Source organism: Anas acuta, chromosome 5 (genome assembly GCF_963932015.1).
Source record: "Anas acuta chromosome 5, bAnaAcu1.1, whole genome shotgun sequence".
Classification (NCBI taxonomy): domain Eukaryota; kingdom Metazoa; phylum Chordata; class Aves; order Anseriformes; family Anatidae; genus Anas; species Anas acuta.
In genome coordinates this window covers 22,823,062-22,844,280 of record NC_088983.1, presented here as the reverse complement: position 1 = coordinate 22,844,280, position 21,219 = coordinate 22,823,062, and the positions used below count along the sequence as shown (strand labels likewise).

The 21,219-nt window shown below is 47.2% G+C and overlaps 1 protein-coding gene across 7 annotated transcripts in view; it reads left to right on the top strand.

Annotated features, from left to right (window-relative positions):
• ADCK1 (aarF domain containing kinase 1) overlaps positions 1-21,219 on the top strand; it is an 84,335-nt gene that overhangs the window by 31,215 nt on the left and 31,901 nt on the right. For 6 of the 7 annotated variants that reach the window (XM_068683078.1, XM_068683077.1, XM_068683079.1 and 3 more), the window contains exon 4: positions 5,709-5,912. The exons of the other annotated variant lie outside the window; for it this stretch is intronic. In XM_068683078.1, coding sequence (XP_068539179.1) covers positions 5,709-5,912 — 204 coding nt within the window. The remainder of the gene's footprint in view (positions 1-5,708; positions 5,913-21,219) is intronic. 7 annotated transcript variants of the gene reach the window in all.

Here is a 21,219-nt window from a genome sequence, read left to right as displayed (position 1 = left end):
GGGGGATAGCGATCCTGAGTTTTGTAAAGAGCTTTGTAAAAGCACTTTTAGAGATGAAAAGCTCCATATTAAATCAGGTATGGTTGTTTTATCATAAATGTCTAAAGCCTTTCTGAATTCCATTAAGCTCTTGGCTTCTCTATCCTCTGACAGTGAGTGCCATTGGTTAATGCTGTACTGTGCAAAATGGGATGTAAAAAAAATAACTAAAAGGGCTGTTGCTTTGTGGAATGCCCTATTTGCTGTTTTGTGAGAGCTGGAAATGGGAGTGGGAGATTTGATTTTTATTTTTTCATGTAACTCCTTTCTTTCTTATGCATCAACTCTCTAATCAAAACTGCCCCCTAACATTTTAAATCTCTTTTTATGGGCTCTTTTCAGGACCATGATAATTTTTTTCTCTCCTTCTCTATCCTCTTTGTTTTTTCTTCCATACCTTTTTCTGCGATGGTATGTCCAGCATCCAAGGTGAGGTTTGCGCTTTCAATTTATACAATGGCATTTTGATATTTTTAACATTTTTTTCTTTCCCTTTCCAAACACAGTTAAGCAGCTTGTTTGTTTTTTCCTGACCCCCACTGTGCATTGAGCAGGTGCCTCCACTGAGCCGTCCACAGCAACATGATGCAAGCGTTCAGTGGTTACAGTTAATTTAGAGCCCATCAGTGTGTGCAGGAGGATAAATTGCTCTTTCCAATATGTGTAACCTTGCAGCCATCCATGCTGGGGGTGATCTGCCCGTCTGTTGATTGCTCACCTATCTTTGGTAGGGATGTGGCAGGGTTTATGTTCCCATAGTGGAGAATAATTTCTGTTGCTTCTCCTGGAAGTTTTGTCACTGCACTGTTCTCTCCTTCCTACCACTAGCAGGGAAATTAAACTTTGGTGCAGGAGGGGGTGGGACAGGATGCTCTGATGTTAGCTGTTGACAGCGATGCAGGGAACTCATTTGTAGTAGAGCCCCTTCTGCCTTGTGGGTACTACCTCTACCTGCGTTTTCATCACATTTCTTGATGTTTCTCCTGCTAGTTCAGCCTCCCTGGAAGTAACAACATTGCAGGTGCTAATGTGGACAGGGTTTCTGCAATATCACCTTGTCTAAAACTGCTCAGAGCAGGCTGGAATGGAGCTGTGGTAAAAACACCACTAAATGTGGCACTTCTGTCCTAATCACTAAGTCCCCCACTGCTGCTTTCTGTAGTGCTGGGCTTGGTGTGGCAAGGAGGGATTTCTGAGCAGGGAATGGGATGAAATGAGCAAGTAAAAGGGTGTTCTTGCATCTTGTCTAATAATTGCTTGATTTTTTTTTTTTTTTTTGTGGAGGAATTTATTGAAAGCCACTTGAAAGTCCTGATAAATATCTTCCCTTTTACTTTCATTGACTGTTGCATTAACATGCTCGGAGTATTTTAGTGGACTGGTGAAGAACGATTTTTTTTTCCTCCTAACCTCCCTGTTTTCCTTTTGCTTTTTCTGTTCATATCACATTTAGCTAGATTATTTTTGGTACTCTTCGTAATTATTGTCTCAACTAATTTAGTTCAGACAGAATAAAAGCTAATGGGGCTATAATTTCCCAGATTACTCTGGACTTTTCTTAAAAACAGGGCAACATTTGTTCTCCTTCCTAACCCTTTTAATGTGTGATCCGCTTTTTGTTATGATTATTAATGTTTCAGCTACCTTTTAAAATCATTTGTAATTTTTATGTGATTGAGGTGTTCAAGGTGTTTCCTGGAGACGTCTTGTTGAAATGCTGTCTTGGAATGGTCGGTGGCATGAGAGGGCATCTCCTCCCCTCCCTTGTTCAGGTAGGGAGCAGGTGGGATGTGAGTGGGCAGCCAGGAGGTGTGGAACTGGTCCTGCTCACCTGTCCCAGGGTGCTCTCCGGTGTGGAGGTGAGTGGAAGGAGCAGCTTTTCCAGACCTGTCTTCCACAAAATCCAGCCTGATGTCCTTTGTGTGAGGCATCTGTGTTTGTAGGGTTCCTGGAGGCAACAGTCATCATCGGGAATTTCTGGTGACTTGTTTGTTATGTCTTTGACTAATTGCATTTCAAATTTTCTCTCTGCATTCCTAATCCTCATTTCACGTTTTGCCAGCTGTGAGGATGCCCCTCAGGGTTGGAATGACTTTTCTGAAGGATTTTTCATGCAGAGAATGGCTTCCGCCGCTTACCTTACTGTCCTCAATGGCCTTTCTGAGCCCTTTTATCACCAGATCTGTCAACAAATCCGATACTCAGGTTTGCACCAGTGTGTTTTAACATTGGTATTTATTTTTTTCTAAATCAGTTCCTTTATTTTTAAGGCTGGGTTAGTGCCTACCTGTTTGTGACACCTGTGCATCTGGTGCTCTGAAAAACAGCTCTTTATCCAGGTAAAAATTTCTTCAAAAGCATCAAAATGACTGGAACAGAACAGAGCTGCTTCTACATCGAGGGTAAACTTAAAAGAAAAATGTCCCTTTGCACCTGTGTTTGCAGGGTATGTGCTTTATCCCAGAGTTGTGTTCTTTCCACACCTGAGACTTACTCCTTCTGTTATGGCCCAGATGGAACAATTTCAATCATCAGTGTTAATCCCACTCTACCCAGGGTTTAGGCAAACCATATAGGTCTGATAGCCATGTGGTGGGCCAGTGGATAACTGGTCCTGCTGAAATTGGAGCAAGGGGGGGGAGAGAGAGAAAGAGATGCCCATGTGGACTGGGCAAAGAGCCCTATACACACTCAGGCAACATTTGGGATCTGAAGTGCTTCCCGAGGGGGGCTTATTCTTGGTAATCCTCTGTATATTCAGTGCTTCCTTTCTCTACAGGGTGCTCCTAGGCATGATGTGTAGAAGCAGGTCCATGCCTAACTAGCTGTTACTCCCAGCTCTTTTCCCTGATAAGAAGAATCTTCAAAGTATTGCATGTGTAACAAAGAGCAGTATCTTGTGAGATTTGTTGGAGAAAAGCACTGAGCCATTCTGGGGGATTTCCGTTTACCCAGTTTCTTAAAGGTAGGACAGTAACGTGAGTCAAGAGCATCAGACACTGTGGAAGGAATGTGACACTTCACTTATGATTAGGAAAAGGTCCTATATCAGAGAAACAAATGCTATGTCTGGACCATGACCTGGCTTGCAGAGATCCAGGTGATTAATAGATAACATTAGGAACATTTTTCTGCCAAACATCCTGACCTGGTTGGTAAGAAAAGACTTTGGAAGCTGGAATCACAGCCCCACTTCATTCTCAATTCTGCCTTCAATGCAGACTGGAGTTCTGTTAAATTCAGGGCTACAGGTAGATTTCCTTCTTCCCAAACATGCTGTCTGGCCATCTCTTTCTCTAAGAGAGGCAGGAGCTTGCATTCCCTGGTCCTGACCGCCATCCAGGGTGGCTGTCTCTCAGGAGTGTTAACCAGACCAATCATGAAAGCACTGGAGGATGCTGCGCATAGGGTTTTTGACCTGTTTTGTTCCTAGAGCCCTCTGTGAGGATGCCCTCATCTCTGTTGTTGAGGACTGCTGAGTTCATGAGGCAAAACAAGTTCTCTGTAAGATGGATAAGTCTGGGAGGGCTGAAATTTCCTCTTCCACTGCAGACGTGAAGTGACAGGCATGACCTTGCATCCGTGTGTATGTTCAGTTGTACACTCAGCTACTTGACTTCTCCATACTCTTGGCTGCTTTTGGTCATTTGCCAGCCCTTGGTGATCTGGATGGGGCAGGTGGGCACACTGGAGCCAGTGCCTCTAGCCCGAGCTGGCTGCCCCGGGGTCGTGGCTGCTCTGCTTTGAGCCACACAGCACTGTGGGGTCTCTCGATGAGCTCCTGCTGCATCTGGGGGGATGGCAAGCCCTGGCTGGCCCTCGCTCAGTGCTGGAGCTTTTGGAGTGTATCTGCGAGGAGCTGGGCCTGGCTCCTGCCTGTGCCCTGGGCTGCAGCTGGCCCCACACCCTGGGGGGAGCCAGGCACGGCTCTGCTGTCGGCAGGGGGGTTCCTCCCCTGCTGGAGGCAGCGTGCAGAGGGCAATTATTGGAGCTGCATTAAAGCTGTTTCCCTGTAATGGGCTGAACTCCCTGTGCTGTGACAAACTACCCAGCTGCTCTGGCTCCCTCCCTCCCACTGCCTTTCTCTTTCATCCCATTACTCCCTCCCTGCTCTTCTTGCTTTCTCGGCCGCTTTCACAGCTCCTTTTCCCTATTCCCTTTTGGCCTGCTTTTGCCTCTTGGCACACAGAGGAGAGCGGAAAAACAGCCAGGGCAGAGCCCTGCTTGTTACAGCAGGAGCTTTAAAGCAGGTACATAAAATGCAGCACAATCACATGGGAGGCTTCAGGGATGCTTGCGGATGTTGTTTTCTACCTGTGCATCTGTGAGTATTTTGGGCAGGCAATGTGCTGGGACAAGCACGCTCCGAGTGCCAGTTCTGCTTGCCTGTGCGTGCCCACCTAGGGAAGTGCGGGGGGGCGTGCGTGCGTGCAGCAAGCTGTCAAGTCTCCCAAACGGAGTGTGAGACTCTCACATCAGGCTTTCTCCTCACACTCCCCCAGGCCTGTATTTTATGTACTTGCAGCTCAGCACCCAGCCTGTCCCCTGACACATTCCCCACAAGCGAGACATTCACCCTGTCCCGTGATGTGACACCGCGCTGCTTGGCGTGGAGGGCAGATGGGGAATAGGGGGGTGTGTGTGTGTCTGTGTGTGTAAGGCTTTTTTGGAGTCCTTCACAGGATCTTGGTGTCTCCTGGGCGGATGGGGTCTGCAGACACAGGATTTGACCTTCAATGACATATGACATGGAAGCCAGAGGAATGAGGAGCCTCCATTCAGATAGGTGCCAGGCATTGCCAGGAGATGGGTGCAGAACATTTTTTTTTTTTTTGGCATTGATTTGCTTAGATTTTATTAATGTATCAGGGTAAGCTTATCTGAAATTTCTTAAAGAATATTGAGTGTAGCTGTGTCCTTGGCAGGAGGCATTCCTAGTGAGAGCAATAAAGGCAGAATAAATCAATGTCACTAGAAGATATGGTGGCTGGTCTGGTTTTGAGCGGCAGAATGAGCTTCAGGAGCTGAAATCCAGACTGGGCAAGTGGTGGGCGATAAGTTTTGTCATTTGGGTGCTTCTTGGCCAACGTGAGCAAAGCTGGCAAGTCTCCTAATCCCAAGTTTCTAAAACTACTGTGTCAGTGGACTTCGGCGATGTGAGCAGTAAGTCTAAGATGTGGCTTGACTGGAGAGATGCAATGTCCCCTTGTGGTGTTCTGAAGTGAGCAGAGTAGGATGAAGGATGGCCCACATAGTGCCCTTCCTCACTGCCAAAGAGACATCTGTAGTACTGGTGATTTTAATGATGGTTTTAACTTTTCTTCCAGTTTTCTGGAAGCTCTTGGGACGGTATCCATGGTTTTCTCCTCACTTGATTTCCCTGTGCTCTCCTTGAGTCTGCTAACCATGGTTGTGGTCCTGACAATTGCCTTTTAACAGGGGGCTCATAGCAGTGGATCACAGTGATAGATCACAGTGATGAACCAGTGCTGTCTGTGGGTGGACATCGTGTGCTCAAGGACGTAGCCCAAGGCAGAGCCAAAAACTAATTTTCTGTCACTGACCATGATGCCTACGTGCCATGTGCATGGTGCAGGTACACGTGGAAATCCCTTTTGCTGTGTAACAGGCAGCAAAGGGGCCTGGCTGATGTTCTGTTCTCTCCGCAGGTGCACCTGCGCTCTGCTGAGCGCCTCCGGGAGCTGTGCTGCGCCAACCGAGGCACCTTCATCAAGGTGGGACAGCACCTGGGAGCGTTGGACTACCTGCTGCCCGAGGAGTACACCCGCACCCTCAAGGTGCTGCACAGCCAGGCCCCGCAGAGCACCAGGCAGGAGGTTGAGCAAGTCATCCGTGAGGATCTGGGCAAAGAGGTAGGGGCTGTTTGGGACAAAGATGCATTAGCAGGGCTCTGGGAGGAAAGACTGCTCTCCCCTGGCTGCAATAGACCAATTCCAGCTGGCACTGACAGCCCTTTACTTTCTCGAGCCCCTAATTAACCCCTAAAGAAAATAATAACATAAATCACTTTTGGTGCTTGCAGTCAGGTAGTGCAGTATCCAAGGAGTCTGTGTCACTGTTAACCCTCAGCAGGCTACAGCACCGAGAGCAGAGGTGGGTGCCTGCGTTTGCTAGGTATAAAAAAAGTAGCCCTGGCATTTAGAGAGGGCACTCTGCTGCTTGGAGTCCTGCTCCATAGGAAAGGAGGTCTCCTCACAACTCCCAGGTGGAGGAAAGGAGTTCCAAGGAGCACAACTAACATGGTGAGAGGGAGGGAGGAGGCAACAGTGTGCAAAGGCAATAGTAGAGAAGATGGGAGTGTGGTGGGGGGAGAGAGATGGCTGAAGAGTGGAAGCAGCATGTACATGTATATCTGCTTATATAGAGAGGTTTATGGGGCTGTCTTGGGGTGTTGTGGGCAGTCTGTGTGTTGAGGAAGTATGGGGAGAACACGAAGGGGTAAGTGCAGTATTTGCACCTAGTGGATATGTTGTGGGTGGGTTTGGGTGGGGTATGTCTGCCTAGGTGTAGTTTTAAGGCCTAGGTATTGTGTACAGTTTAATTTCCCTGCAGTTTAATGGCAGGGTTAATGTGTGCCCCTGACCTGCCTTCCCTTTGCCTGCATGCGAGCCAGCTCCTTCCTCTCTCAGCACTGCATCCTCGTAGCATGGCCGGTACCAGCTGTGTTTCATAGCTCACTGGGTAGATGGAGCAGGGCAGGCTGTCTGCTCCCTGCAAACCCCTGCTGCTCCGTGGGGCTCCATCCAGCAATCTCACTTCTGCAGGAGATGTGGAAAGCCACCCCGAGGTTAGCCTCTGTTCAATTACCAAAGCAGCCACCTCTGCCTGTCTGCGTGGTGCATCTCAGAGGCTGAGCCAGGCGCTCAGAGGTGGGCCCCCTTCCTTCCTCTCAAGTGCATATTCAGCTGCCACTGATACGCCCTGGTTTCTTTCAGCATTTCGGGAGCTAGACGAGCCCTCCATGCCTCATTGATTCCCAGCGAGGCAGCTCGAATCTAGTCTCCACAGCAGCCTTCCCTCTTAGCATTCACATCACCCACATGGGCAGTGCTGGGCAATATTTAATTTTAAAGAGACAGAGGAAAAAAAAGATAGAAATGGGAAGAAGGAGAGAGGAAATGCTAATGAGGATGAGAGCAATGATTACATAAAGACAGAAATTAAGAGAATGAAATGTATATAAGTGAAGTAGCAGGTGAAACTGGGCAGTACTAAAATCACAGGTAAGTGCCCATGCCTATTAGTTTCCAGGTAACAAATCCAAGTACTTAAAAACAGAAATGATGTCAGGAACCTAACACACCACAGTTTTCTTTGCTGAAGCTCAGAGGATTAATAGGGTTATGTCAGGCACAAATTTAACTCCAGTGTAGCTACATCCTCAGAACATGTTAAATACAATATCCTTAGCTGAAATATAGATGGCAGAAGGGCAAGGTGGAGTGTCAGAGCAGTGGAGAGTGCAAGGAGGGATACTGAAACCTTCCCCCTTGGGGCCAACATCAAACCTAGGAACTTGCAGATGAATCCAAAAAGAAGAGAAAATAACAATGAAGGGATCTTCCCATGGGGCCTAGGCCTAACTAACCCTGCTGCTCTCAAATTCAGTGGTAAGACTTGCAGTCCTCCCTAACAAATACAAGAGTAGGCTCCTCAGATAAATCTCGTGTATGCAAGAAGTAATCACATACAGTTGGGATCAGTGCAGAATAAATGGGGGGAATAACAATTGGAAATGCAGATACGCCTAGGGAGGAACGTGACAAGCTGACAAATTAGGCAAGAGCTTGGAAAAGGACATGAAAAATCAAGAAAAGGCAACAGCCCAAACATTATCATGTGTAGCAGCATTGTATCTCCAGTCAATTAGAAGCAGCCTGTCTTCTGTTGTGACCTACTCCTGAGAATCTTATCAGGGGCTTGGATGATTGTAAAAAATGGAGTGGCTTTGTGGGAAAATTGGTCTAAATGGAGAGCACGGTGATGGGGGATGATCTTTGAGCAAAGGCAGAGGGCTTGTGAGGTAGGCTGCAGCCATTCCCCATGCGTTGTCACCGTGCAGACTTGCACAGCACCTGCCAGTAGCAGAGCTCCCTCCATGGGCCCAGCAGCATGGCTGGAGACTTGGAGTTGCAGCACATAGATCCGGGTGAGCTAATGGACTGATTAAAGCTGTGTGGCACGTGTGCAGGTAGGAAACAGAAGGGAAAACATACATGATGGTTTGTGTATTGCCTGGTCAATCCCCATTTTAAGTCTAGGGGGGTTATGTGCACCTATAGGGTATTCTATAGGGTATTACTTCAAAAAAAGTGTCAGAGAGCAGGCTGCTCAGGACAACACAAGGAGTAACAACAGAAGAAACTGCACAAGTAAATCTTTACCATGACTTGTGGAAATGCTCACTGGAAAGATCACAGAGTAAGTCTTTTGGGGAGACAATGGCCATACCACAGGTTGGGCTTGCTCCGGATGGATTTCCTGGATGAGTTGGGAAAAGCTGTGTGCATAAAAATAGGTGATAGGATATGAATGAAAGAATCTCTTCTACCTCTGCTTTCATCTTCCCTGTTTGAGCAGGATCCTGGAAGTAAATCCTGTCATGTGTTGAAAATAAATGAGAAATGAGTATGTTCCCTGCCCCACAATTATAATTTTCTCTGCAGGGCTACTGATGACACATAGGAAGATAGCTGGTTCAGCTAAATTCTGATTCAACAAGGTGCATGCAAGAGCAGAGCCAGGCAACTTCTGGTGAAATGTGGACACCAGACATTTCAGGAGAAAGTGATAAGGGACTCTAGAAGGTGAATCTTTCAGAGTGGAAACACCTTAAAAGTGCAAAACCCTTGAGCTTAGGAACTAAGAAATGATGGAAGAACTGTTTGGCCAACACTGGGATTAGGAGCACTTCCTCCCTCTGGCAGGTGTGTTGGGAGAGATGGACTTGTGGCTGTGGGATACAGGGGTACTGGGGAGGTGATGACAGGTTGGTGCTAGAGCAAAAGCAGAGGACCCAGGACATCCCTGAGTTTGGCTAAGCCAGACAGGATAAAATTAGCACCTCTATGAGTCTAGTGTGATGCCAGGCAGGGGCTTTCCCCTGCTGGCAGGGTGCTGGTGCTGTGTGGCTGCTCAGGTGCTGTGTCCTGGCCTGTGGGGTAAGGGTCTGGCTGTAGGAATGGGGGTCACTCCTTCCTCCTCTCACCTTGACTTACCCTCACATCCTTGGCTCCTCACTAACAGCTGCTGAAGGTTTTTCAGAGCTGAGTGGAAACTGCTGAAGCTGGAGCAGTCTCATCCCCTATTAAGTAAGGAGTTGTGAGAAATTTTGACCAGCTGTTTGTTTTGTGTTTTTTTTTTTTTTTTTTTGACCCCAGGTATCCACACACATGCTTACACAACTTCCGGAGGTTTTGCTGTGCACCAGGAAGACCAAGAGGCAAAACAGGCTCCCTGCAGGGAACATGCCAGTGATTGAATTCGTTGCTTCCAGTGCTCACTTAGTTCAAAGCTGGGAGAAAGCACTGGGGAGAGCCCAGGGGTCAGGGCTTCACTGTGATGAAGCCAAATCATATAAGGGGTTTGAATAGATGGAAAGCCAGACATTTAGATAGAAGGATGTCAGTCCAGCCCTGCTTTGTGGGAGCACAGGTAATGGGAAGTAGTTTCTAATTGCTTGATTAGCTGGCACCTCCAAGGAGACCATCCTTTTCATCCACAGTTAGTTAATTGTGGCTTTTACCTGTTCAAGGACTATTTTGCCATTTGTAAGAAGCCTTCTGCAGCTGTGCAGTAATGGAGCTTGCTGGCCAAGTAGGGCAGGGTACACCAACGTTTGGACTGTGATTTGTAACCTAAGCACGTGTGGTAGAGAAACATCCTGTGCTGTAGGTCGTGAATCAGAACATATTTTTACAGACAGTGGTGTATGGGGGACCCAGCCTTCAGTTAAAAGGCTTTGCTCTCCTTGGATTCCTACCCTTGTACCTGGCAAGGCACCGCTGCTGTGCATTAAGAAACACGTACATGCTTCTTGTCTGAGAAGTCATCATACCTGCAGCAAAACCATAGTGAGGAGGGAGGCTAGCCTTGGTTCCTCTACCTTAAATTGCTCACAAGGTTCCCAAAGTGTTTTATAGGTTGGGTACAGGGAGGTTGTGGAGTCTCCTTCTCTGGAGATATTTAATGCCAGTCTGGACGTCTACCTGGGCAGCTTGCTCTGAGGAACCTGCTTTGGCAGGGGGGTTGGACCCGATGATCTTTTGAGGTCCCTTCCAACCCCTTCAATTCTGTTATTTTCAATCAGATTACATGAGGTTTATTCATCCCCTGTTGAAATATATCCATGTACACCTGGGAGCATGGTCACTGCAGTGATGCCCAGCAATGCTACACAGCCATTTGGCAAGGAGAGGCAAAATCCTATGCCCATGTGAACCTACCAGGGAAAGGAGCTGGAATAAGACTGTAGCAAGGTACCAATGTCTTGGCTTTTGCCATGCAGCCTTAACCATAGCAAGAAACTTCCCTGCTCTTGAGCTGTTGCAGTCTGAGAAAGGACAGAGGGAATAGGGGAGACTTCTTTTTTCACTCCTATTTCTGTAGGCACTCTTAGTACAGCATGGCAGCCTTTGCTGTGCCAGCAGTGGGGGGAGGACAGTGATTCCTTTCTTTCTGGAACTGTTTCTCAGCACTTTAAGCTCTGGCAAGACATACGCTTACTTCTGATTTGCAGAACTGTCGAAGCAGTGTGCAGCCCTGTGGAAGAGTAGCTCAGGCTTCAGTAGGCTGTTGGGTATTACACTGCATGTCCTACAGCATCCAAGTTGTTCCCAGGGGAATGTGAAACGCTTTCTGTAGCCAGCTCCATATGCTGTCCTAGAGAAGATTTGCTTATCCTTCTAGATGACAAGGTCTTCAGGTCATGATGCTGCAGATCCTATCGTGACCCCAGGAAGCCTCGTCCCAGATGGGCAGTGCTGTTGAACTGATCTTGGATGCCAGGAGACATGCCCACTTCCTCCAGGTTCTGCAACCTTCTGAGTTGCTTCTGCAGCCTTCTGTGTTGCAGAACTGGGGTGTTCTGCCTGAAAGCACTGCTGTGTGGCCCAGTCAGTGCACACACAGTCACTCGTGGCCTCTCAGAGCTGAGGGTCTGATGCCAAATGGCTCCATTGAACAGGCTGCGTGTCCCCTGGCAAAACCTCCAAGTCTGGGCCTCCTGTAGCTTGTGACCATGGTTCTGTCCTCATGTACCCTGCTCCAGCAACGCTGTGCTTTGAAGTTGGGCCTGCTTTGAAGTTGGTCCTCCTGTACATCACCAAGAGGCACGGGAAAACTAGAACTAGCTCAGCAAGAGCCTGCTGTGGGCTCTATGTCCACCACAGAAAATCTCCTTTTCTGTGCTGTTACCACCCTCATTGTCCACCAGAGTGGTGGCCTGGCTGTGATGGCCACGACTGATGGTGCAAGCTGCTGTTGTAAGCACGGGGCTGGGGATTTGGCCCTTCTCCCGCTCCTCTGCTGCTCTCTCTCGGTAGGCCCATCGGGGCTTCCAAGCAGCTGTCAATAAAAAATACATTTGTATTAAAATTATAATGAGGAATAAAAAACTTTACTTTTTTTTCAATAACTCAAGATATAAAAAAGATTTTTATCAATTATGAAAAGGATTTTGGCCATAAAAAGGTAATTTAAAGAGTCTGAGATGGATGGCGAATAGCATTAATGTCATCCAGAACAAATGGGCCCACATTACTCAACTGGAAGGCAGGAGCAGCCGCTGCACCGGTCCTGCTGCTGCCACTGCCTCCACTGGGCCCCCTCTCTGGGAAAGGGGAGCCCCTTGTTCCTGGTGGGGCTCAGTGCAGCAGCCCCCACACGGGGCCTGTGCAGGCGGTAGCTGCCCAGAAGCAGTGCTGCAGTGCTACGAGTGGGCAGGGAAAGCAAGCAAAGGACTTTGTGTGGCTCAGGTGGTCCGCCTTGCTTTGTCCCTCGTGCTTCTGCTCGCTCTGTTTGCAAGCTCCAGAGTACTTGATCCTTATTGTCACACCAAGGGCAAGCTGGTGTCCTTATTCCCAGGGGAGCTTCGGGACAGAGTACTCCCTCCTACTATGCATGAGAAGGCAGTTTGCTCCTTACAGGTGCTCTAAGCCCCATTGCCCATGAGAAGGAAGGTTGTGGTGGATACGTTAGAAGATAATCTTCTTTTCCTTCCTTTAAGTTCATGGTTTACAATACAAGAGGTTGGACAGTGGATTTTCTGAAGGATTTTTTTTTTAATCTTCTTTGAGAAGGTGAAACATCTGAGATCAGAAGATGGAATGGGGAATGGCCTGGTAAGGAGTAATTCGGATCGGCACGCTTAGTGACTTTTTTCTTCAATTCACAGATTTAGGTGCATGGGGACTGGTATATGATATACCTGCATGGAATTTGTTGGCTCACAGTGTCTTGTGTGCAGATGGTAGGATCCCTTCAGTATAGTTTTCTGAGAGATTTGATGGCACCTGAAGTGTTTCTTTGATACAAGTCTTGGCTGCCAGCGTGCAGCACAGCTGTGTCGGGCTGTGTTCAGTGTTCATGCCTGTGGAGGCGGTGGATATGGTGCTCAGCAGAGCTCTGTCCATAGGCACAAACCACATCTCAACACGTGGGTCACCCTTCCAGCAACAGTCACTGGAAACCTGTATCTCTAACTGGGATTAGTAGTCCTTGGGTGGCCTTCTTGCATGCGGAGACTGTTTTTTTTGACCTCAGAGTGTATCTCACTTGCTCAATAATGTTGGTGTGTTTTTAAGACCCAGCAAGATCTGAGCAGGGGCAGTAACCCTGAGCTGCCATGTGGGGGGACTGGCTTCTGTTTCAAAGCCTGCTGCTGATACACTCAAAAATATTCCTACTTGGTGCTCAGATCTAGGCAGAGGCTGGGTTTAGCTCTTAGAGAGCAGGGAATCTTGTTATCTGCCCGCCCACTGATTTTCTCATTTCCTACTTGATTCTGCCTCATTTGCATCTCCCGTTTTCTCTGAGTTTTATGTCTGCACAGTTATTTGTCTTTTTGACCCATCAGGAACATGAAAACCTGGCACAGTGAGTCTGGTGTCTTTTGGCAAAAGTTCATTTGAGGATGAAACAAAAGCGATTAGATGAATTAAGGGGTTATGGGGCCTCAATTTGGCCTACCTGCATTTTCCATTTATTCATTCACATACATCACATTTATTCAACACACAAAACAGACATAGCATTTTTACAATTTTTTGAGGTGTACAGGCAATCTAATAAGTTCTGTTTTCTGGCACTTCTGGGATCAGTCTGATGTCCTTATTTCTGGAAGGACACTGAGTTACAGAAAGGACTTCAAGCCTGTCTGCAGGTTTTCCTCCCTCTGAAAAAGCTGCTGTGAGTGAGAACGTGGGAAATCCTCTTCATAGGAAGCCTCACACTCAACATGCTTTTGTGTTTTGAAAATTGAAGGAAGAACTGAAATCTCAGGGGTCTCAAGGGCCTTTCCACCATTAGCGAGCTAAGTGTTTCAGTTCCTAGTAAGCAGGCCAGCCTGAGGGTGAGGAAGTTTTCGAATGTTCTCTGTGGAAATCAAGTTATGTTTGTGACCATTATGCACATTTTTGCACTTATTTTCTCTAAGCTTTAGTTTTGCAGGCCGCATGGTTCAGAGCCAAACCTACGAAGCTGTCTGTGACAAGCGAAGCAATAATCTCATGTGACCCATTGCTGGTGCCAAGAGAGCTCAGCTGAAGCAAACCGATGAGTTTTTCCCTTACAAAGCTCACATAACCAATCCGTTTCAAATAGGCAAATTCTTGGAAGAGGCTTTTCAGCACCAACCCTTCCAAATTTCAAATGATTAGTAGAAAATATACATTAGCTGGCTCATTTCAGAAAAGGGATGAAACTGAGGTAGCATCGGTTGTGAATGGAGAACAAAGCTAAATTTTGCCAAACATCATATTGGATGTAACTGATTGGTTCAGGTCTATTAAGCATTATTCCCATTTATCAAGAAAAGGTAGAAGGTGACTAGAGCAAATAAAATCACCAGGGCTTGTTAGAGGGATTATACTAAAGAAGTCACTCCACATAACTTATACTGCCCCATCTTTTGTGAGCTGCTAGTGTCTTTGTTCCTGATGGCAAGGAAACATCTAGGCCCCTGAGGGGTTCCTGTGTACCACGCCACTTATCCCAGGCTGTGTTTTGTACTTTGGACCATAGCCTAACCTTTCTCTTCTTTATTTTTCTTATTTTTTTCTATTTTTTTGTTTGTTCGAAAGAGTGACGAGTGGTTCTTAGTAGCTTATCCTGTCAGTTATGCCCTTGCAGTCATCAGGACCAGCTGAGGAATTACAGGTTGGCAGCTCCAAGCTAACCATTTGAGATACGGGGTGGTTCTCAGTGGGTGAGCAGGGCAGAAGGAAAGGGTTGTGACTGTACTGGCTCTGTGAGTCTCCTCTCTCTGTTCACTACACAGCCATAGCACACTGCTGATCGTGTGCTGGGCTCAGCATCTCCAGTGACTCAGTGTCCTTTACCTGATGAAGAAAGAGGTGCAGCCTGATCAGTGGCTGGTTCTGGGCTGCTCTCACCTGGGACTGCTGACATGGGGCACATCTGAAGTGGATCTCAGTCCTCAGGCCTTCTCTGGTGAGGTGCATCCTCGGCTTATGATGAGGGTTTTTTTTGAGATGGGTAATATAATTAGACAATCCACCAGACTGCTTCACTTCAGCCACTGGAGCCCAATGATTTTGAGCTAGAAAACAGAGGTAGATACCAGGAAGTGTTTAGAGGCTCCCTGTCCCGTTTGTGTTCCAGGCGCTGACTCTTGCTCCATCTGTTTTTGAGCTGCAGCAGCTCTAGGGATGAAGGGCAATTGGATTCTGGCCTTAGAATAGTGGGTTGCTGAATTTCTCAGAAATGTGTGTGAATTAATCAAAATTAACCCCCTACCTTTGTTTTCTTAGCCCACTTTTATCCTTGTAACAACCTCTAGCAGTACACCCTGGGGGTGCCAGGCAAGAACTTACTTTCAAGGTGGAAGACAAATGAGCTGTTTACCACTGCACCCCGGACTGGCAGCCTTTCCCTTTGCAGCGCCTGTCACCCTGCAGTGGCAGCAGCAATGCTGGGCCTGTAAGTGCAGTTGATTTATGTTAACTGTTGAAACGATAATGTTTAATCTGTAAAGTGCTAATCTATTTTTTATGTTGATTATGAATAGGCCAGCTGTGCCTACTTTCCTATTCATAGAGTTTAGCGAACAAGCCCATTTCACAGGCTGGGTTTGGAGGGTGATTTACGTGAGAGCAGACACTGCTTTAAGAAGGGTAAATCAGCTGAGTTATGTCACTGAATCAGAGACCTGGCAGCCCAACAGGAAGATTCGGGGGCAAGGGAAGAAACATGGAGGGAAGGAAGGCACAGAGAATAAGCAATCTGTAGAAGGAGCAGGTAGATCAGAGTAGAGGCACAAGAAGTAGAGGAAATATAGGCAGGAGAGAAAAGTAGAGGTTGATACTCAGAAGGAAGTTTGACAAGGAGGGAGCAGGAAATATGTGGCTAGCTTAACACAGGACTTTCCTCTCTCCATCAGTGCAAAGAGCTCTGGGCTGCTGGGTTCATATGACTGGTCATTAGGGGATGTATGGATGCCTTTTCCCTGCACAGTGCCAGTGATGCTATTGGCAGAGTCTGTTGTGGATTTCATTTGCTGTGCAGTTGGTTCTCTTGTATGACTTTTCTGGGTCTCCATATGTTTCTTTTGAGAAAGGATAAAAAGTTTATTTTTAACAAAGGATACAAGCTCCTGGGTACCATCCAGATCTCCTTGTAAGTTATACTACCTCTACTTCTTCTCAGTCCTGGCACCCTGCTCCCTGTGGTGTGGACAATACACATGTGCCTCTTTTTTCTGTTGAGTGGTCTGCAGGGTGTGCAGATGTTTCAGTACCCCATCAAGGCACAGTCAGTATCAGTAACTAGCTCACTAAAAGAGGGGAGGTTTAGATTAGGCGTTAGGAAGAAATTCTTCACTATGAGGATGGTGAGGACCCTGAAACAGACTGCCCAGAGGAGCTGTGGATGCCCCATCCCTGGAGGCATTCAAGGCCAAGATGGATGGGGCTTTGGGCAACCTGGTCTGGTGGGAGGTGTCCCTGCCCATGGCAGGGGATTGGAACTAGATGGCCTTCAAGGTCCCTCCCAACCCAAACCATTCTGTGCTTCTATGATTCTGTGATTCATGAGTTTTACATCTTCAGCAGGGATTTACTACCTTTTTAGCATCTTCCTTGCAATGTAGTGACCTCATTATATCCATTTCTTCATATGTGTTCCATTCAGGCAGAGATAACCCATATCTGCTAGGCGATGTGTACTTCCACGTCTACCTGAAATGTGCACTCCTACATCTCTGTTACCTGTATTACTCTGGGGTAATGCTGTGCTTCAATAAAACTATATCACACTTCGATCAATTTTTGTACTCACGTGCAAGCAGTGCTGTCCTGACGGCGATGTACCCTGCCAACCAGCGCTGTGCTACCCATGCACACCCAACCCCTGCACACACTGGAACACCCATCCTGGCCCTCTACTTCACTTACCTCTCTACGGATGGAGGATTTTGCTTCCCATTTCCCACAGAAGCTGTGCACACAAATGCACTGCCTCGTGCCACCTCCTTGCTGCTTTATGCACAGCTCTGCTTGCCAGGACGGTGCTCATAGCTCACCTCTCCTAACTGTATACCCCAGAAATCCACTTACCACTCTGCGTAGTCACATGAACCTGCTCATAGACGTTCCTCCTCCCCATCCCTTCTCTCTTGCACTTCTCAAAGCCCCGAGGCTTCAAAAACTGAATCAGAGGCATTTAAGATGAGGCACAGGTGATGTCTGTTCCCGAAGGTCCCTACATATCCTCAGGCTCTGGCAGCTGGTTGTTTCTCACAGGACTGCTGCCGTTGCTCAGGCTTACAGCTGACAGGGCCCTTGGGGCATCTCTGCAGTCCGTGGCAGAGCCTCCCTCTGCCTGGCTGTGACTAAGCTGAGCCTGTTGTTTGGGTCCATTGACCCTTTCCTACTCTGGTTTCAGTCAGTGAGAGGCAGGGATGTGTTTATGCCAGGAGTCAAAATTATCTTGGAAATTCATTTGTTTCTGGCTGCTTTCTTAAATCTTACTTTCTTGCTTAATGTGCCACTAGTCCCATCTCTGTGGCATTTCCTTCCAAATGTGCTGCTGGCATCAGTAGGGATGATGTGTCATTTGGGTATGTCTGCGGGAGTTTGATCAAGGTGCTCTGGGTGCATTGGAGACCTGCATGTGTCTCGCTGTGTGCGTGGCTCAGGAGGAAGGGGAACTTGGGGGCAGAAAGGGGGAGAACAGTGGAATTGTTGTCACCTGTCACTTGTGGGCACTTGTACTTGGTGAGGAGTTCACTGTGCCAGGCACTACACAGGTGTGAGTAAAAATCAGTTTCTGTCCTAGAAAGCTTACAGCTTTGTTAGAAAATAGAAGACAACAGATCAACACAGTGTCAAAGCCAGAGACAGTACTGGACTACCAGTTAGGTGGAAAATAAGCCCTGAAGTCTTGATGGTAAAGGAAAGCAGGCAAGTCTGGTTAACAGAGAGGAGGAGATAGGGGAAGGCTCTAAACAGACTGTGGTGAGGCCGGAGGGGTGACACAGGGCAGCAGCCTTTCCCCTGCCTTGGAACAGGTGTGATCCTTAAAATAGGTACGGTCCAGGCCAGACCTGTGTGCATGTGTCAAACCCAGGGGAAGAAAGCTGTTTTGGTATCAAGGTGTGACAGGATGGGAACTGGGCTGATAGAAGAAAACATTCTGGAGGTGTGTTGTGCTTAAGGAACATGCAAGATTTATACCTGGCTTGGAAATGAGATCGAGAGGAAGGTCACTGCTGGTGGAAAGGCCAAGGTTGCAGGAATGCTTGACTGCTTGATGCTGTCTGTTGTAGTGAGAAAGGAAACAGGAGGATGGTTTGAGGCGGAATTTGGTGGAATGTTTCCAGAAAGCTGGGAGAGAGATAAGGAAGCTGCTCAGACACGCTAACAGAGCTGTTAGGAAAGCAGAAGGCTGTTGCTGTTGTCTTCCTTAGGAGCTAGAGGGATGTTCCTGCTGTGTTAGCACTTTCAGCTCTATTGCTGGGGAGCTGAAGAGGAACTTAAAGGGAATGCAGTAAGCTTTAAAGCCTAGGGTTTTGGTAGAAAGGAGCCACCACTGCCTGAACCATGGAGTAAGAGAATCCATTTGGGCAGATGGGATGTAAAAGGAAGTTTTTTGGCAATTTTCACTGCTAACTAATGTAGTAAGGATGGGGAGCTCCTTTATTATCGGAAAGAGTGATTTATTTCAATTAAAACAAAAAAAAATGGCAAGGCGGTGTGGAGAAGAGGTGTCCTCTTGAAGAATTGTGATTCCAGTCTGTCTCAAAAATTGACAGGTATGGCTTCATCCTCACAGACAGGAGAGGTGCAGGAAAAGTAATATTTCTCTGAAAAGACAGATAAAACGGTGGTCTTAATGAACACTGCTCAACTCAAGTGGAAGACAGCTCAAGATGAAAGAGCAAATTAAGAGAAAGGGAAGCACTTGCATGTGCTAGGGGAGGGTGTGGAACACGGGGCAGGTTTGGAGCCCCATGGCTTGCACCATTGGAGGGAGTAAGTGGCTCACAAGTCACTGCTTGATTTTTCAGCATGATGAAATGGAAATGAACAGGATTTTATATTTGTATACATGCCTCAGCTTTACTCTGCGTGGCTCTGTGTGTTTTGTGGAGACTAAGTTGCTTATATCATGCAAAACAGAGTGTGCAGTGACACCACTTAGTGTGCATGTTGAGAGATTGTTGTCTCCTTCCTTCTGTTCCACAGAAGCACAGTTGCTGGTGCACTGTGGCTTGACTCTGGGTCAGAAAGCACTGGCTGCTGTTGGAGGCAAGTCACAGAGTGGGTTTGGGAAATTAAGATAGTGGGAAGGCAACCAGCTGCACAAGAAGCTTATTCTGAGTTGGAAACAAGGGGGCTGCTGAAGAAGCTGGGTCATTGCGCTGATTAACTGCATCTGGCAAGAGGAAATGGGCATAGTCCCAGCAGCAACATCAGGGTATTAGAGGGACCAGTAGTTTGTTTTCAGTCAGGGGGATCCTGAGGAAATGATTCATTTCAGTGATGCAAAGTTCTTCCACCTTGCTGTCTCTGGTTTGCTGTATGTGCTTGTGATGCCGAAGATGTTGAACCAGACCTGTGGTAACGTCTGGATTCTTTGTTTTCCTGCTATCCAGCTGATATCCATCTTATGTCAGAAGTGTAACGTGCAGTCCCTCTGCTTTAAGAGTGTTTTGTAAAACCAGCACCTGGACAATGAACAGCACCGACAGCTGAGTGAAACCCAGCATGGAAGAGGCTGTAGTGATGCTAATAGAAAACCTGTACAACTCCAACTGGTGAAAGCATTTACCAGGATGCTGAGCTGAGTTAATCTTGGTATTCTGTCTCTCTGGAAGGTAGCAGGACACCCAGTAGCTTCACTGATGAAAAACATTTATCTCCTTGTGACAGTCAGAAGGATGTTCTTGAGACAGTGAGATTCCAGTCTGGCCACGACAATCCTTACATTTATGGGAATAGATTTTTCAATTTCCTTTATTTCAAACTAAAGCCTTTAAAAAAAAATAAATTAATCTTACCCCCCTCAGTAGCATAGGTTGTAAGGAGTCCAACCAAGAAGCAGGTGGCTTGATTTGTCACAGTCTGATCTCACTTCTCATTGAATACGGTTGTTTGAGGTTTCTGTCCTGCTTGTCCAACCTGGTATGAAATGGATCTTTGTTTTCTGAATCCTCCAAGGCCAGCTGCATCTTACCACTGCTGAAAGATTCTTGGCTGACGTGGAAGGTGCAAGGCTGGGAAGGGCAGGACCCACTGGAACCTGGGCCTGAACTGTGGGATGCTACCTGATGCTGACATGGGCTACTGGCAAAAACACTCTTCTGATAACTATCGCAGGAGTGCGTTTTCTCACCATCACATTCATGCTCTGGAATTCAATCCAGGGGAAAAGTAAAACTTGGAGAAGGATGAGGTTACCATTTGATCTGGATTATCATGATGAGCAGTATTTAAAAGTATGCTGGCTAGTCTTCCAGGGCTTTGGCTTGTTTTTAGGAGCCATGGGTAAGTGGCTCCCCTTTCAGAGAGACAGGAGATGATGCTCACCTCTCAGGCTCTCAGGTGGGATCTCAGGAGATGCGCATCAGCTCTGTTTTCTCATTGCTGCTACTGCCTGTGGAGCTGTCACACTGGGATTGGTTTCGATCCAGCATGAGTGGTATTCTCAGACAGATCTATCTTGTCTTAAGGATCTGACTTAACTTGGGAAAATGAATGAAGGTTCTGTGTGTGAGCCTGAGCACAGACTATTAAGCAGGAGTAATAAGGGGTGGAATAAAAGGTGCTTTTCCTCAAAGTATGGCTCTCTATCAAAGTTACTATAGCAAGTAGACTGGTACTGTTGCTGTACAGCTCAGTGGATGGATGAGAAGAAAGCGAGGGTGTCTTAACGTAGGCTATCCTACTGCTTTTCTAGCCACAAGAAACTACAGAACGAGGACGGTGGGTGAGCAGAACAGGGTACAGGCAAGATCCTAGGCACAGGGCAGTGGAAGAGTGGGCATACTTTGGTCTCCAGGTGATGGGATAAAGGACTCTTCCTTTTGTGGAGTTCTTTTTCTGTAACATTGATGGTTTTGTGACTGGGAAGCACTGTTGATAGGATCCCAGAGCAGATTCTTGGTGGTATAGCTGCCAGTGGGCACCGAAGTGGTACAAGGTAGAGACAACGGGAAAAGATGAACTTCATACTCCAGCTTCATCTCAGCCCTTTCCCAGAAGACTGATGGTCGATGGACAGCCCTCAGTGTTTTTGTGATATTGCTGTGTGGTGTTAGCAGCGATTGGTATGCCAGGAGCAAATGTGTACCATTTCAGGTGAAGTTACGTGTCAGTGGCTCTTCGTATGACAACTTATGTATGTGTATTAGGCAGACAGATTTTAAAAAGATATTAAAGCTACAATTTTGGGCCTTAGAAGTTAGGTAGGAGCAGATTT